General features: G+C 31.9%; 1 protein-coding gene across 1 annotated transcript in view; it reads left to right on the forward strand.

Annotated features, from left to right (window-relative positions):
* The window catches only part of LOC130443920 (hemicentin-2), a 182,152-nt gene that overhangs the window by 40,402 nt on the left and 123,576 nt on the right, over positions 1-18,174 (forward strand). The window contains exons 2-3 of the mRNA XM_056778818.1: positions 11,744-11,876; positions 14,146-14,360. Of these exons, the coding sequence (XP_056634796.1) occupies positions 11,744-11,876; positions 14,146-14,360 (348 nt within the window). The remainder of the gene's footprint in view (positions 1-11,743; positions 11,877-14,145; positions 14,361-18,174) is intronic.

Here is an 18,174-nt window from a genome sequence, read left to right on the forward strand (position 1 = left end):
ATTTTAGAAATGGGCTGGTGAAAGAATAAAACATCGTCAGTCTGGATATGGAAGCCTGCCAACTTAGAAGACTTTGGTAATAAAAAAAACAACACTTCTAAATAATCGAATACAAATCATTGAATGGGCGATGTTGTACCTGGAATATCAATGTTATATAGTTTTCCTATTCAAATCAAATTATTTTAAGTGATGAATCTTTTTGTTCTAAACTAAACGTAGAAATATGATAGGAATAAGCAAAAATCCTACATTGTTTGGGGAACCCAACAAAAAGAGTGCTGATATGGAATTAGCGGGTTGGAGTAGTAGCAACCTGTTAACGTGTAAGAATCCATTGCATTTTTTCACCTCAAGGAGTTAAAAAATACTCTTATCCAACATGATTATGCGAACTCTTACATGACAAGGAAAGCGCCAAGTTTTTTTTTAAAAAAAAAAGCTTTCGTTGTACATATTTTACGGCCTGCTTGGTGACCTACTCAAGTAGCACAACTAATTTTATTAACGAAACTGTGTACGGAACAATTTTCTAAATAGCTCTCATTCATCTGAATTTCACACGAACGTTTTATTGAGGTGGTCAAAATACTCACAAAAGAACAAATATATAGAGCTACTGTAGCAATGAGAATACTATTTCTTTGTTTTTCTCACATGCTATCACTTAGAATTATATTATGTCAGTGGAGGATTTTATTTTACCACTTTTTACTTATCATTTGAAAGAGTTCCTCTATTTTGGTTGAGGGGATTATGGCATCTGTACAATAAATATTATTGACTATGAAAGGTTATTGAGGATAATTGTCTCTTGCCATCCAAACTCACTTTACAGTGGAAAAAGTTTAAGATGATTTCAAAAAGAGGAGCCCTCATTGATTGTAAGCGAATACAACTAATCATATAATTTCTTTAAAATTGAAATGTGATACTAATCTGCAATATCAATAGAAAGTTATTCCGGCTTAGTACGTATATTTCAGAACTCTAGAGGATTCTCTATCAGTGTAGCATTACGACCAACTTATTTATTTTGCAGTTTCATCGTAAGAGGTATGTTGGTACAGAAAATTTTCAAAGTAATGGTCCAATGGTCCATCTCATATTTTTACACTAGTTTTTCAACATATGTATATGACCCTTGATCTAATTAGTTAGTAACTTGGACTAGTTAGTTTCCACTTTGTTTATAATGTCATTTGTAAACATTTTACAGAAATAGAATAAATATTATTGACCATAGAAGGTTGTTGAGATCATCCTTTCAGCAAAATTTGCAAACCAAATCCACTTTACTGTGAAGATAATTTCGAAAAGATTGTAAGCAAATTCCACTATTCATTTAATTTTTTCAAAATAGTAAACTCCGTTAGTAACTTTAATCTTCACTGATAAATATCCTGAAAATGGGCTGGTTCTGTATATATATATTCTAAAAGTATATGGCTACGCTTGTTTTTTACCTTTAAATAACCCTTAGATACCGTCAACGACTAATGTGAGCTGATTATTATGTTATTCTTAGTAATTTTCTCGCTTAACCGTTCGGTAAGGAGATTAAAAAGACACTATCACTAACTTCTTTTCGGGATACGGTCGTTCTATAATCAGTATGAGTGCCAAATTATATCAGATTCTGCTCATTTTATTGTTGTATATCGTATTATAGATCTCTTAAGGAGAAAGCAGCTTCTGGGTATTAACCATAGGAACAACGGTACTTGTTGACCTTTCAAATGGATTTAATGTTGCTCTTGATGCTCCTAAAAAACAACAATAGAGCTGTTTCATTGAAGGTTGAGAATCAGGCAGAATAAACATCTACTAAATATTCATCCATCATCTAAAAGTACCATAAGCTAATACGTAGTCCAAATTGACTTTAAAGATCCATAATATTTCTCACATATCAATTATATGATATTTATAAAATAATTTGTGATAAAAGAGTAAGCTATGGGTTACTTCGGTAATTTGATGCTTATTGAACTCATGATTAGGAAAAGTTTTCAATTTTTTGTTTGTTTATTCCAAAGTTTTAAATATTACTTTCAAAATAGACGTTTCATGATTATTCGATGAATTATAGGTGCTAGAATTATAGAACTCCTTCCAAAAATCTCATGAATATTTTTATTAAAATGTTGATATTTTGGTTAAAGATATTTTCAGTTATATAACAAATTCTGAATGTATTTATGTTTTAGCAATACAGCCTTCAGATCGGCACGAAAGAAAATACTTTTCTTCGATTTTATTGGCACTCAAAAAGTATCTACTCTTTCAATATCAATTATCTTTCTAGTAATATTTTTCATTATTTAGTTGGGCAGTATTTCCGAAATACAATTAAAACAAAATTCCATCATATTGTTCCAAACACCAGTAGAATAACTTTAACGAACCAAAATCGCCATAACTTCTCATTAACTCGTTTTTCCATGGGGTTGGCAAACATTTGTTCGATTCGCCAGCATGGTGCACTAAGTTTCTCTGTGTATAGAGAAGGGGGACGAAGAATTGAGGGAACTCATCAGCTACACCAGACAGGACTACAAGAAACACGGGAGGCCGAGAAGACAACTGGATCAATAGGTTAAGTAGGCTAAGTTGGGATAGTGAAAAATAAGAAAAGTACAAAAAAAACATAAAATACAAAACGACACACCAAGAAAAAAAATAAAAAAAATTACTCCAAGATCCTAGGAAGTTGCACGATATTTTTTCTTATTATGATGAGCGGTTTACCTTAAGATTAATAACTGTTACGTTCATGGCAACTTCTACATTCGCTCTCGTTTGTACGTAATAAAGTAAAGAAGGTCCGAGGCCACGTTCACGCTATTCACCCACACGTTTAGTTTGTGTTGTGTGTCCTGGTTAAAGCCCCTTAAAACGGGCATTATGCCAAAATTGACACACGACTAGCAACGATAATGTTCGCGGGGGTCTCATTTTTTTATTTTCGTTATATTTTTAATTTTGACTCATCTACTAGCAATCTTATTTCAATTTAATTCCAGAGGAATAACATACTATCGAGTCCAAGATATATCAATAACGTGTTAAAGAATTGAAAATAGTTCAAAATTAATATAGAAATTTAGTGAACTTAATTTGGTATCGTACGTGATATGAAAACTTATCGACCTATTATCAAAACGATCAGCTATTGAAAAGTATTTTAAGGATCATAAAACCCGTCATATATTACCTAGTTTAGATGAACACAACGCCTTTTGTAGCTTTTTTTGAGCTCAAATATATTATAAAGATTTCAATTTATAATTTGTTCAGAAATATTTAATACGAATAGCTCAATACCAATATTTTTGAATAGGGTGCTAGGTACTATAAACATTTATTAAAAAACCCTGTACTACTCCAGTCTCTGTATAATACCAAATAAAAACTTTCCGAACATAGTCACGAAGTAATGATTTGATTATTTGTATGATCAATTTTCCTCTATATTTGCAATATATTTTCAGTACACCACTATCTTGAAATATTCTCCTTCGAATGCATTTTAGGATGTAATTGCAATTGGTATAGCTCTAGCGAAATGAATATGATATTTCTTTTTAGTTTCGAAAATAATATCATTATTCTTATTAATATTGATTCTCGCATTATCCGATAAGTCTCATATACTGTTATAAATACATTAGAATTGTTATGGATTCCGGTTAATGTTACTAAAATTTGTAGCTACAATATTACAATACTTTCAAGTGTCGAATATTTGTAATTACCTTCAACCTTGTTAGCTTATGATACAAAGCTAAACGAAACCTAGCAAATATCAATTAACTGATGTCTGTTAATTAAAATATCAACTTTACGTAACATTAAATCACAATTTTAAGCAACATGCTTTCCGAATAAGATATTTTCTTTGAAAAAATTTTAAATATCAATTATGTGGAGAATATTAAATCGAAATTTTCATGATTATTGAGGAACTATGCATGTATGTTTATATAAAGTGACTCATTTTGATTGAAAACACACATGTAACTTTCGAAATTATTCATGAACACCATTTGGAAACAGAATTTCAAATAATTATCGTAATTCTAAATGCACACATATGGTATCTCCAAAACATGTGATTTGAGCACATCAACCGCTTCTTCGGGTGTAGAAAAACGTTGACCTCGCAATTTATTTGTGATCTGCCGGAATAAGAAGAATTCACTGGGTACCAAACATGGAGTGCACGATGGATAACCCATAAATTCGATGTTTTAACTGTTTAAAAACGCTTATATTTGTACAAAATTGTCAGAGCTCGTATCGTCGTGATAGAGAATATTACGTCTTCTGTGATTGGTGTCCCTGATTTTTTCGAACAATAAATGAATAATAATAATAATAATAAATAAAATAATAAAATAAAATGAATAAAAACAACTTGGTGTTTATTTTCGGGTTCATATGCACACCGTGAGCTTTATTTTGCTGCTCATGCACTATTGAATGTATGATAGTGGAACTGATGCTTAGGTACCTCAATCTCTCGGTATCTCATGTGGCGATCTTGTCAATTCAGTATACGTACATCATCGATGTTTTCTGATACAACAGCCAATTTTAGACGACATTCATGAAATTCATCCTCTAGTGAAGTGCGACCATGATTGAATTCGGAAAACCATCGAAATATGGTGGCTGGAGATGATGCTTCATCACCAAAAGTAGGAGCGAGCTGATCGGCACTGCTGTTGGTTTAATCCACGTCGATAGTGACAGAAAATTATCGCAAGAAAATGTTCGGAAATTTATTCCATTTTTTACCAAGATGAATGTCTCAAGTATTTGGAAACAATTCAAATAGCACTCATATGACAACACGTTTCGAGTATGATCTTCATTAAAAATGTGAAACTTCATGATGGCAATGCTAGACTTGACATATCCACATCAGTGTTGTCAAATGTCAATAATTACGTAGCAGACTCGTAGATGCTACCGGTATACAAATTGGTGTGACTCTGAAACTGGAAGATCTTGAAAGTCAATCATTCGTTCATTCATTTCGTTGACTATTGGCAACAATTTGTGTAAGAGGGGGGAAGATATGAAACAAGATCGACGACAACATGAATAACAAGTTAGATTCAAGAAAACAAAAATTGGCATAATATTATGTGAAATGCTATGCGCTATTAAGTACTATTAGCACTTGCTACTTACTCATTGAATGTTATACTTATTTGTATCAATATAAAATGACGTTATACTTTCTAAAATGTATGTTTAGAACTTATTATCTATCTCTCAGAATGAACACAATTTGGACATATATTTGTACTTCAGTTATATCAATGATGATATAGTATCAAGAGATAAGTATCTAAGATTTCAACAGCCTTCGGAATTAATGTAATGTAAAGTAAATATTGCAATTAGCAGAAGCCCATTAATTGATATTTCGTTGGGTTTATGTTCGCTTTCTATTGAAGGAGAACAAGATTGGAGTTGATTACATACTGAAAATCTGTAGCACCTAAAAATATACGTGCAACAAGTGTTTTGATTATACTTAGAAATATTTGATCTTGGCAGCTTTAACCGGAATCCAAAATTCTATTGTATGAATAACTCCAATAAAATGTTATTTATAAGAAAAAAATTTAGTTACAAACTGCCAAGAATGTTTTATTCTCATCTTATTTTCATTCTCATCTGTTTCGTTGTGAGCAATTCAATAGATTGTAATATACCAAAAAATTCATATTTGGCAGAGCTGCCAAAAACATTATATCAGTAAATATTTGAAATCTATTTCTCTATATTCGATTATATTTCAAATTCCTCATGGTTTTGGTTGAAATTGGAAATATGGAAAAGATATTTTAGAGAATGTCAAAATGGCAGAAGGTATCAGGAGAAGACATAAGAAGAAGCAGATAATTAATTCTTCTTGTAACGCCCAAAATAAGAAGTTCGACCACAAAGAGCAAGATTGTTAATACACATTACGAGATTGCCACAGCAGAGAATCGTGAGACTGATGCGGAAGAGAAGAGAAGGGAAAAAAAGAAGAATAGAGCTCCCAAACGAAAAATGGCTACAGGAAGTCAAGCAGGATATATATGAGCTAGAAAGAATTTGATGAAGATGGTGGCAAAGGACCAAAGGAAGCGAAGGAGAATTGTTGAATTGATTGAAGCCAAGAGACAATAAAAGCTGAACATTATCAATGTTATTTAATTATGTAAATGACAAATTGCGGAGAAATACTTCAGCCTGCGAATATATTTAATATAATATATGGAATTAGAACATAACATTGAAGTTAATACTGCCCTCTTTGGTAAAGATCTAAATCTTCGTTGATTCTTGTAGCACCATCTATGAATGAAATTTCAATGTTCGATTCAAGAGTTTCGTCTATTTCATACAAGGTGGTTATATATTTTTGCAATTTTGTAACCGACTTAGCGTAAGAAGGGAGTGGCAGTGGTCGAAGCTGCTGTCATACGGGTCCTCCTTCCTGTAGGATTCTTACATCATTACTCATGATCTATTTTGATGGTAGGTTGACAAAACTATCAACCAGTCTCCAAGAGTAAATTCATTTAAATCATGGGTTGATAATTTCAAAGTAGCTAGTACGATTATTAATAAAAAACAAAAGCAGGAAGCAGAAGCAGATCTTCCTGGAGACGGGAAAATATCATGGCTCGAGTAAACAAGTGGGATGATCCAAGTTTATTTAGGCACCAGTTTCCAGACGCTTTGGACATGTTCGATAGTTTTGGCAAATTTACATGTTTTTTTCTTGGACAAAGCCCACTTTCACTTGAACGTATATATAAACTTACAAACTTGAAGATTTTGAGTAGAGAAAATATTGATTCAAAAGACCAAAACCTTCACTTTTTTCAAAAGTGACACTGTGAGCAGGAATATATTCAGAGAGCATGATTTACCCATACTTTTTCAATTCAATTTAGTATTTGTTAACTCTGCAGAATATCTGAAAAGGCCACGAGATTGTGATCAATCACAGTTACTTTATTTTGAGTATAACAAGAATAGAACAGGGATTTATTAAAAGACGATCGAACCAAGAACGATATTTGAAAAAGAAGTACATTTGTCAGTATTATATTTAGGAAATAGTTTTATTTTGTGCCCTCTATTCTAAATAAACATTCGTTTGAATACAGTTGGGGTTTTTTTCGTGGCAATTTAAAATGCAAAAAAGTATAGTCCACCTCGTGTGAAAAATAAATTAATCTATAAAAGCGAATATATTGAATATTTTTTCCAGTAAATCATGTATTGACGTGAAAAGCGCAAATGTAGAAACAAATAAACAAACAAATTGACAAACTAAAAGAGTGAGATGAATAAGTTGTGGTGAAAAAAGTCTCAAGATAATTTATAATTTTCATGGATACACACAGTGATCCAAATTCATTACAACTCTCTTCCTAATTAAATTTATGAATGTCACTTCATATAATGAAAGTTTTCTAGTTACTACTCGACTTAATTTCAAAATCAGATAATTTTTATTACGCAAAGACCTGCAATAACTAGAGTTCCAACTTGAAACTTCATAGAGATGAACATCGCGCCATTGAAATACAGACTAAAAATTTGTGAATTCCCAAAGTGTTATAGCTACCTAAAATTTTATGGTAATAATCTTTCCTTTATTCTGAAAGTCATAAATTTGAAATTTAAGTTTCTGCGACCATAACTCGTTCAAGTAGTATGTAATTTTAATCCGTGGCAGCACTAAAAACTTATTATCAGCAACGGAATAACGAGATAGGATATGCAGTAGATGCAATAATGAAGTTATAATTACAAAAAAAAAACAACTACTTTTTGAAATCAGGTTCAGAAACCAGAAGATTTTAATACCTAATAAGATAACATAGAATATTAAGCTGTGTGTCATTCTGATTCATGATATATATAATTTTACAAAGGAAACCCACATATCGGTGATGAACGATATAATAGTATTTAGTGAGGTTATAAATAGAGCTAATTAGGGTTATTCAATGGACTGCTTGACATAACTTCTTCACAAAATATGATTAAAACTCTTGTGTGGATAAGACATGCTCCGAAATTTCACTTGAACATATTCTCAATAAAAAATTTCAACAAAAAATCTTGTCTAAGTCCTCTAACAATTAAAATCACGTCGATAATATCTGAATGAACGAAACTATTCCATTTGTGGTTTCAGAATAAATATTATCCGCAAAACCAACTGACTGCGCCATATTCGAATTGGGATTTGTTTGATTATGTTTTTCAAAGGGTAATTGAATACGAAGCACACGTACAGCTATATCAATGAAATCAGTTAATCCAAAGCTTTAATTTTGAATAATTTAACGAGTCGCTGAAATTTTAATTCATTATAAAATGTCATATAATGGTCGTACTGGAGGTACTTTTTACAAATATGGCTGAGAAAACAATCATAATCACCTCTAATATCAGTTCAATTGAATGATTGAATGAAAAATTAATTGACGGTGCTTCCTTAGCGTATCCTACCATAGAAGTCTACAACTGTGTTGATTTACGACGATGGTTGTAGTGCCATGGTCGTCCTCAAGAATTGAGAAGTTGGGAATTCATTAATTTGATAGTGATAAGTGAAAGTAATCACAAAAATGAAGATATAATTCATAGTTCTATTTCGTTACGGTCAAAATAGCTCTGCATAATTGTGTGCCGGTAGCCAAATAAGAAAATCATCAAGCAGCAAGCACCAATTTTAATTTTTATCTAATAATCTACCAAAATAACTCAATTTATGATTATTTAATTTCATCTTGTAAGCTTTTTTTTTTAAAGAACAGGAATGGCTTCAAATTTTATGTGAATTCATCATGTCCATCCATACTCCAAAATGAACATCAAGGTACTCCTGCACACATGCATGTTCGTGAATGTTGGATCGTTGACCACGATAAACCTCGAGCATTTTCAGATAACTTTGGCCTGTCACTTGGCTTGACATGAATAGTACGGATACACGACACCTCCCTCGTGGATATCTGCCCACACACCCACACACACACACACCTCAGTAGGTTTAATTCTTCTTCAATGAAGACATGAGGATTTTGGTCGTTCCAGTACATGCCGTTTGAACGCACCGTTAAGATTAAAGGTTGCTTTATCCGACCACAAAATGTATTATTGGAACTGCGGATCATCCTGGCTGCATCCGAGGCTCTACTAACAAAATTCCAATTTTCGATTGAAATTAGGAGACGCGGACGGTAAACTCGATTGGTCCGGCTACTCAACTAACGCCAGCGCAATTGTTTCTATATTTTCGGTAGTTGTTACCTATACCGGAGGTCGAGAACGCGTCACATCGGCCGTTTTTAAGAATTCCTTGTACGTTTTCCACATTGCTGAACGATTTGGTAGCAGCGGGTTCGGAAATTGTTGTTGAAATTCGATAAACATAGTTTCGTAATTCGTTTTCGTACGCAAATACGAGGTAACACAAAAATTCTTTCTTGAAACGTGAACTTGTATGAGTTATTCATTCTGAAAACGCGTTTACTTGACAGCATGACACAGACACCGTCTTTTGATTCTTTATGTTCTGCAGCCAACAGGGTTCTGAATTTTACGCGAGCTATTATAATTATATTTAATTAGATACCTTACCACAATTTTTCTTAAAATGATGGGGTCTAGATATTCGGTAGGTAGACCCGATACTCCTTCAAAAGTGAACAAATATATGTATCTTCACTTCAAGGAATTAATATTGTGAATTAACAAATATATGTATCTTAATTTATAATATCAATTCTTTGGAATCGACCGTTACCTCGTCCAAACCGCTTTACTTACAAATCACATTCAGCACATTTGTGACAAATTCTCAAGTGCCTTTACTCATTCATTTTCATGAGTTTCCATCGATCTTGTAAACAAGGTTTTAGAAAACTAATAGAATAATATAAAGTTTCTTGAAAAGATTTACCAAGCATATCACTGCGGCATACACCACGACAACGTTTTTTGTCCCTTTCCTTATAGAGAACATTGAAAATTTTAACTAAAAGACCGGTAATATTATTTTATCACGTAAACACAATAATTTGGAATGAACTGCTAATAAAAAATTCTTGTTTATTACTTGTATTATTACTTATTTCTTTGAGCACTGCTCATACTTTTGTAAATAAAGTTCCCGAAAAACATAATGGAAGTTGGGACATGCACAGAAAAAATTTTCAACTTTGACAAGAACTATTTTTTATCGTTTCAAGTACACAGACATATTAGATTAGCGGGTGCACTGAGCTTTGTTCAGTGTGGCGTAGCTATTAACAATTCGACAAACCAAAAGAATGAATATTTCAGTATCAATTAAGTTAATATATTAGTATGAGTATTTCATACTAGTTTACTTTTTTTATCTAAGAGAAGTGTCCTATTCTCAAATTTTTTCAAATCATTCATCAAAAGCTCCAATATTTCTACTCACAGTTTAAATACGAGATATGCTTGTTAATATAATAATGAAGAAAAAAGGACAATCAAATATATTGGTCAAAGTTGTCCGGATACTTAATCCAACCATTTACTCTTTAGCCTAAAAACATTTTCAATAAAAAATCAAATACCATTAAGATTGAAAAAAATGATAAAACCAACCCTCTTCATACTCTCTCGCGAAGAAATATATAAATTGGTGAACATTTAGGACTATTTTATTTCTATTCAGTTAATGGTTACAATGTAACAATTTGAGGTTGCTAAATATTGAGTTTGGTGGCACGTGGTTACGAAACAATTTTACTTTTTGAGATAAATTTGAATTGAAACCTTTCTTGGGTAATGGTTCGTGAATGAAATTGTACAACATAATTTAGCACTTAAAAATTTATCATATCACTACACTAATTAAAACCATACCTCTCCTACTGTGAGCACCTGTATCAATTTGCGATTTTTATGGGGCATGTACAAAATGTATAATTATACATACCTTCTATGAAGAAACTACTTCTTCCAGAAATATCTGGAATATAATGGCAAATGGTGTGCGGCTGTCTACCCGCCAAATTTTTGGAAATATTTATCACAGTCTTTAATGGCTTTCAAAACAATACAACATTTTTCCATATAGATCATCAACCAATTAAAATCTATTAGATCCAATGGTTCCAGAACAATTTTTATCCAAACTGTTGATACAAAGTATATTCTAGATTACCATTCATGGTGTAAACAAAAATAGGGATAATACAGAGATCCTTTATTCTTTTATTACTTTCAACAAATAATTGTAGGTAAATAACCAGCACTAGGTCAGCTGGAACTAAAACAAATTTCCATACGAACTAGATTCTTCAGAAGATCTCATAGAATACCTTCCAGAAAGTATTGCTACTGTTGAACACATCAAAAGGCAATTGATGAGACATTTTTATGAATAAAATTGCTTCAAATATATATATATATATATATATATATATATATATATATATATATATATATATATATATATATATATATATATATATATATATATATAGCTACAATCACAAGCTCTTGAACATGTTTGGTGCATTTTTAGAATTATGATTAATATCCTTTACCAGATTATAACTAATCTGTGATAACAACGATACTGAAATCTTGTAATGGATCTAATTTGGTTTTGTATTGTTCACATGGTAACTTCTTTTTGCTCTCTAATGTATATCATTTTTCATTCTAGTACCAGCTCGTCTCGTTTGGGGTGTTCCTGGGAGAGACGCAGAACTACCATGTGATATTACCCCTGCACTTCCCAATGATAACGTCACTCTACTTTTTTGGTTCAAGGATAATCTTGGAATACCACTTTACAGGTAAATTATTTCTTACTACCTTTCTGTTATTTATGTGTCTTCATCAACAAAAATGATGATAATTCATCATCAATCATTTTTTTAACCTTCATATTTTCTCAGAAGAAATGGGGTGGATGTAATTTGGGCGCTAAAGGATTAATGTACTTTTTACAACATGTAAACTAGGCGCCAAGACCGAAGGGTCATTTTAATCCTATGTGTATTTTGGGCGCTAACCGACTGAAGTACATGATTTATGAAATACAGTTATTTATTAAATCACCGACATTTATAATAAGATATATTTTTGTATTTTTAGATTTTCCTATAAAAGAAATGACCTATTACCACTTAAGGTCTGAAAAAATTTACCGTTGGAGGGGGCTACTTTGCACTTTTTTTAAATGGAAAATCTGCCCTTAATAAAGTTTCCTCACAACATTTTTGTAACACTCTACAGAATAAAGTAAATTTTATATTTCTTCATATTTTTATTTAGTACTTAAGTACATATTATGTATAAAATAAGAGAATTACATAACCTAACCTACTTAAAAATATATCAACTTTCCCTCTATTAGGTTATTTTATGACTCGACCTTCCTGCACTTCTTAGCGCCGAAAATACATGTCGGATTATCTACCCTTCTTGATCAGACAGGTAAAAAAGGATGGTTAGCGCCCAAATTACACCCGCCGAAGAAATGTGTTCCTTTGTCAAGCCAATAAAATGAATAATACAATGTTCAATACAGTAAACTGGATTGAACATTAAACAAATAAGTTTACTGTATAATTTTATTTTTACGTTGTGGGTCGAGGATATCGGTTCCTCTTATTCATTCTTCTCTATCTATTGCTAATATTCTCTTTTCATCAGTGGTGTTTCTTCTCCTATCTCCTTAGCTCAACCTAATGGCGTTTTTTTTAATTCTACCGTTTCTTCTGTGGATTACTACTTTTTACTATCACTTTTTTGTAGTTCTAACAATTTCCATTTTCTTTATTATTGTTATGTAGTTTTCCTAATGTATTGATTCATTTTATTTTCCTCATTAAGCTTCTTCGATACTCTCCTCAATTTGTTAATTATGTTAACTTTAGCTTCTTCCTCGACAACTAATTTCTACTTCTGTAGACAATTTATGATCATCATTCTAGTTTCATTTGTATCCACTTCCGTTTCCATGTTTTCATCCAGGAATTGGACAATTTATTTTGAAATTTCCTCTCACGATATCATCTGCACATTATTATGATGATGATTTGATTTTTAATGGTTTCAGATTTATTAGCTAATTTATCGCTTCCAGCTCTATTTTTATTTGTTCTGTTCACTCTACTGCAATAAATATTATTGAGAAGTTTACTTCTATTTTCTTCTTTGTCCCTTAACCTGTACATATTCTTTGATATGCGAATGACTTAGTGATATTTCTGTTCTCTCTACTGCTAATAAATTTTCGTCAATTGGGTTTATTACTATAAATATATCATAGTTTTTTTGTTTTGAATTCAGCTTGTTTATATTCAATTTATATTCTATATATCTTCTTATTTTTTCCAAAATTATGCAAATGACTCTTACATTGCTTCTAATCCCTTTATTCATATATCAATCATGTTTTCATATTCGTTGCCATCTTCAGTAACTTATTTTATTTGAAAGGCATTGACAAATTCTTCATCTCGGCCATTATAATCCACCACGACAGTCGTAACAGTTTTGTGAGGTAAATAATTTCGATAATCCCCGTATATTTCTGATAATATCGGCATCACAGAGCTGAAGTGATAGAATTACCTGGACGTGGAAACTGTAACTAACTCAAAAGATAAATTTCAGTATCTTTTCTAAAATAAATTGATAACATCTCTATCAAGGGATTTATGTTTTATATTTGAAACCATGCCAACGGTCGATGTAAATGCTTTGGAACATTTATTTCGAAAATTGCATATCGATCAGCTAACCAGACATGTATTGGAAGCAACTTCTGGAAGATCCAGAATATTTAGCCGAACTAGATACACATAAATCAAAGAGTTCCAGAACCTGTATGGTAAATTGCTGAGCCAACCATTTTTATTCGTGACCTGGCTTTGACAGAGACGTACTAGGGTAAGAAAACGGCGAGAATTATAATAACGGCATTGCCAAGGACAATGACAGATTAACATACAAAATATTTTCTGAGCTATTATATTATATGTTTGATTCCTTTTGTATTTTAATAATGACTAAATGATAATTAGAATCTGATGAATATTACAACTTTTGTTACAGCTTGGATGCTCGAGATGGTCCACTGGACAAAGCCTCTCATCTAGCTATGAGTGATGATCTGGGATCCCGTAGTTATTTCATAACCGAAGGAGAGCCTTCGAAAGCTAGGTTAAGGATACAGAATGTTAACATCCATGATCAAGGAGTTTTCAGATGTCGAGTTGACTTTGTTAATTCACCAACAAGAAATTTTCAAGTCAATCTGACTTTAGTAGGTTAGAATTTTCATCTTATAATCTTGATAACAAATAAAATCATGTGTAGTACTTTCAAGCGTATTCATAAATGATACCTCTTATTTATGAATCATGATGGAAATAAATGTTAATTAATGGAAACTTGCATAGAAAATATGGAGTATGTTGAAGTATCAGTAAAAGTAACGCTTGCTATAAAAACTTTAATAGGAACTATATCGAAAGGATGAAATTTCATGCAAACAATATAATTCATTCGAGATATTTACATAGAGACATTTGTTTTGATGAGTTTCATGTATTTCAAGTTCAAGGAACGCTCAAATACTCCAATAAATACCTCATAAAACTGTTTTTTTAGCTAAACTAGCTTTTGAATGACAAAAAGGCAGCAACATGAAAATTTGAAAAGGATCAAAAAAATTGAATGAGGGATTCGATATACAAGTCTCAGAGAGATAACTGTTGTGGAAAACAATGGAGAATATGAGTCCAATCATGTCTCACAAAAACCTTGTTTTAATTTGACAGTCACTAACATCAAATCCACAGCTGAATAATAAATTAGCCTCTATGACCTGACGATTATGCTACTCGAATTTTTTGGTGACATTTTATTGCATTTGAACCATCCTTGCAGATGTGTTTTCTAACAAATTTGCCTAAGAATCTTTGCTATTTGGTCTGTAACTGTTCCTTCTCCTATTCCTAGCCGTGATTTATATTTCTAAATATTTTTCCATTGGTAAATTTTACAATTTCTAGGTTTACCGTCATAAAAGCTATAATAATTGTTGCCTGTACAATCAAGAAAGGATTCTCGTTACTTTCTTCATATGACTCTGTAACTGTCCTTCTTGATAGATTAGATTTCAAGGTAAAACCAATTCTAAGACGACCAGGAGTAAGTGTTTTATTAGATTAAAAACTTCCGAAATTTATTCAGGAATTCAACAATTCGCTATAAGTGGCTCAAAACTTATAAATTTTCCCACTTTTTTGTTTACAAAAAAAGGCAGAAATCTTCTTTCAAAATATCTGTGGATACTGAAGAAAAGCCTCTTGTTCCATTAACGTAGTTAAAAATTGAATCTACTTTTTTATGTTTATTTATTTCACCTTACCACATATTATAGAGAGCAATATATCCGAATGGGTAGAAACCTAGGAAATAATCAAAATATCATTAATAGGAAAAGAAAACACAAAATAAATTTTGTGTACGCTATTCTTTAATAGAATTTGCTAAAATTGTTCGATACATTCAAATGTCAGAATTCACCAACATAAGTTGTCAAATATACTTCTCATTGGTTGAGAGATTATTGCTAAAATTTCTAGCGGCTTATTAGTATTTTCTAACCTCAAAATTCTCCTTACAGGAAAGATAGTTACTCTAGACCCTTGTGGCTCTCCTATACACAAATAGTATTTCTATTGAGTTCTGCAGAGTATTTCTGTGTCTAAATTGAGGTCCGTAGCGGTTTATTTTACTTCAACACTTGTCTGTTTCAAACGTTATGTTTAAAACATAAAAACGTCAATTGAATGCCTGGAGAAGCCTCTTTGTGAGTAAACTTGAAATTACAAATTAGTTCTCATTTGAATGCTCAATTTAACCACTGACAAATAAATGATAATGCTTGATCTAACTAAAAGAAAGTGATTATTGAAATAAATGAAGTAGTTTGAGAAATGTTTGGAAATAAGATAAGCTACCATTATCTGATTTGTTTCTCCACTTAAATCAATCAAACAATTTCGCAATTTTTCCACAATTATTTTACACTTCAGTCACCTCTTATTATTATTACTTACCAATATAGGATTCTATGATGGGCTCAGTTTAGGCCAGACTTGGACCAAGTATATATTAATTTGCCCCGTTATTGCCCCAGACTTGGTGGGACTATGGGATGATAATAATGTCTCTCGGTTGATTCGTAAGCTTGGACCAGGCCTGGTTGCTTGTAAAAATAGTTTATTTTATATTGTTAATAAAATTATAGTTTTATGACAAATTTCTATTAATGCACTCTACTAATTAATGTACATAAAAATATTGGTCAAATAATTAAACATATAAAGAAGTGATATAATTTTTCATTATTCTATTTTTTATTGTCTCTTATGCATAAAAGAATTTTATTCATAAAAAATCATTACTTTTAATTTTAAGATATCTATGATGTATAAGAAATTAGAACAAAACTTTATACAGTTATTCAGACTTCTGCCAAGCCTGGCTGACCATAGGATGACCTAGATCGGGTTAACCAGAGTTCAGCCCGGCTTGGGTGACTATAGGATGGCTCAGATCGGGTTACCCAGAGTTCAGTCCGTATTGGGCGACTAAAGGATGGCCGAGGTCGGGTTACTCAGAATTCTGCCAAGCCTGGCTGAGGTCGGGTTATCTAGAATTCAGCCAGGCTTTGGTGAAAATGCGATGGCCGAGATAAGGTTACATTTCCAAGACTTCAACCAGGCTTGGGCCATTATCAGCTTGCCAAGACCGCGTTGGGCAGAGCTAAGCCCTGTCATTCAAGTCTGAGAGCTCCGGATCCGCAAAGTTTTCTGATTTATATATGCCAATCTTTACTGTTTGCAGAGCTAGTTCTATATGTTAAGCTTGGTATTATCTGGTACGGGTGCATTTATAACTTTTATGTATATTTCTTGAACAATTTTTTTAACGACTTTTTTTAACAGAACATGAAATTTCAATTATATTAAAAACAATAATAATTAGAATGTTCAATAAATCATTTCAATTATTGAAAGCATGCATCGTTCTGCACTTAATACTAATAACCAATTACTATTTATAAATTTAGAAATACTAATAGGAATAATCGAATGGCTATTTTAATTAAACACTGCATATTTCTACGACACGAAATTCAAATTATTTGAACGGAATTCGAAATTTATGCTATAACAAGTTATGATATGGGATAGTATACGAGGGTTGATACTTGAGATAGAAAAATAAAATCTAAAAGTTATAATTGTTTATGGCTTTATTGTTTTTCACAATATTCTTCATTAAGATCCAAATAGTTTTGCATTCGATTGAACCAATTGTCGAAGCGTTTTCTCCATTCAGATTGAGATACCTCTAAAACATGTGAATTGAACGCATCAACCGCTTTTTTAGTTGTAGAAAAACGTTAAACTCGCAATTTATTTTTGATATGCGGGAATAAGAAGAAATAACTGGGTGCCAGACAAGGACTATGTGGAGGATCGCCCATCAATTCCATGTTTCAATTGATCAAAAACGTTTTTGTTTGTATTGATATGTGAGAGCTCGATTTTCTGCTTCTGGTTTTTTTTTTATCTTCTCGAAAACTTCTGACAAACAAATGCTAGTGTGCCATTCAGAATTTACATTGTCCTCATGGAACGATGAGAAATATCCAGTTATTTCAAATAAGTAGCATAGTATTTGCTTCTGTCTAAGCGAGTTGATAATCTGCGTACGTTCACCATTAAAAATGTCAAACTCTATAATGGCGATGTCAGATTTCAGATAGTCACATCACTGTTGTCATATCTCAAAACTTCCGTAGTATTCCTCGTATATATTTGTTGGTTTCAATAGCTTATTAATGTAATGAGCAGGGTCGTTTCTACTGAAACAGAGGATACTAATAGAGTGTAATGCTTAAAGTTTGTTGGTTATGAAGCGTGTAACAACATCCTAATCGCTTCAATTCTATCCAATAGTGTTATGCACTCCAATGTATTCTAATTTCGACTTGTTGAAGTCTATTTGTAGAAGCAACATAAGCGTTCGTAATATTTTCATTCTATAAGTAATTTCACTAAG

Source organism: Diorhabda sublineata, chromosome 5 (genome assembly GCF_026230105.1).
Source record: "Diorhabda sublineata isolate icDioSubl1.1 chromosome 5, icDioSubl1.1, whole genome shotgun sequence".
NCBI classification, from domain to species: domain Eukaryota; kingdom Metazoa; phylum Arthropoda; class Insecta; order Coleoptera; family Chrysomelidae; genus Diorhabda; species Diorhabda sublineata.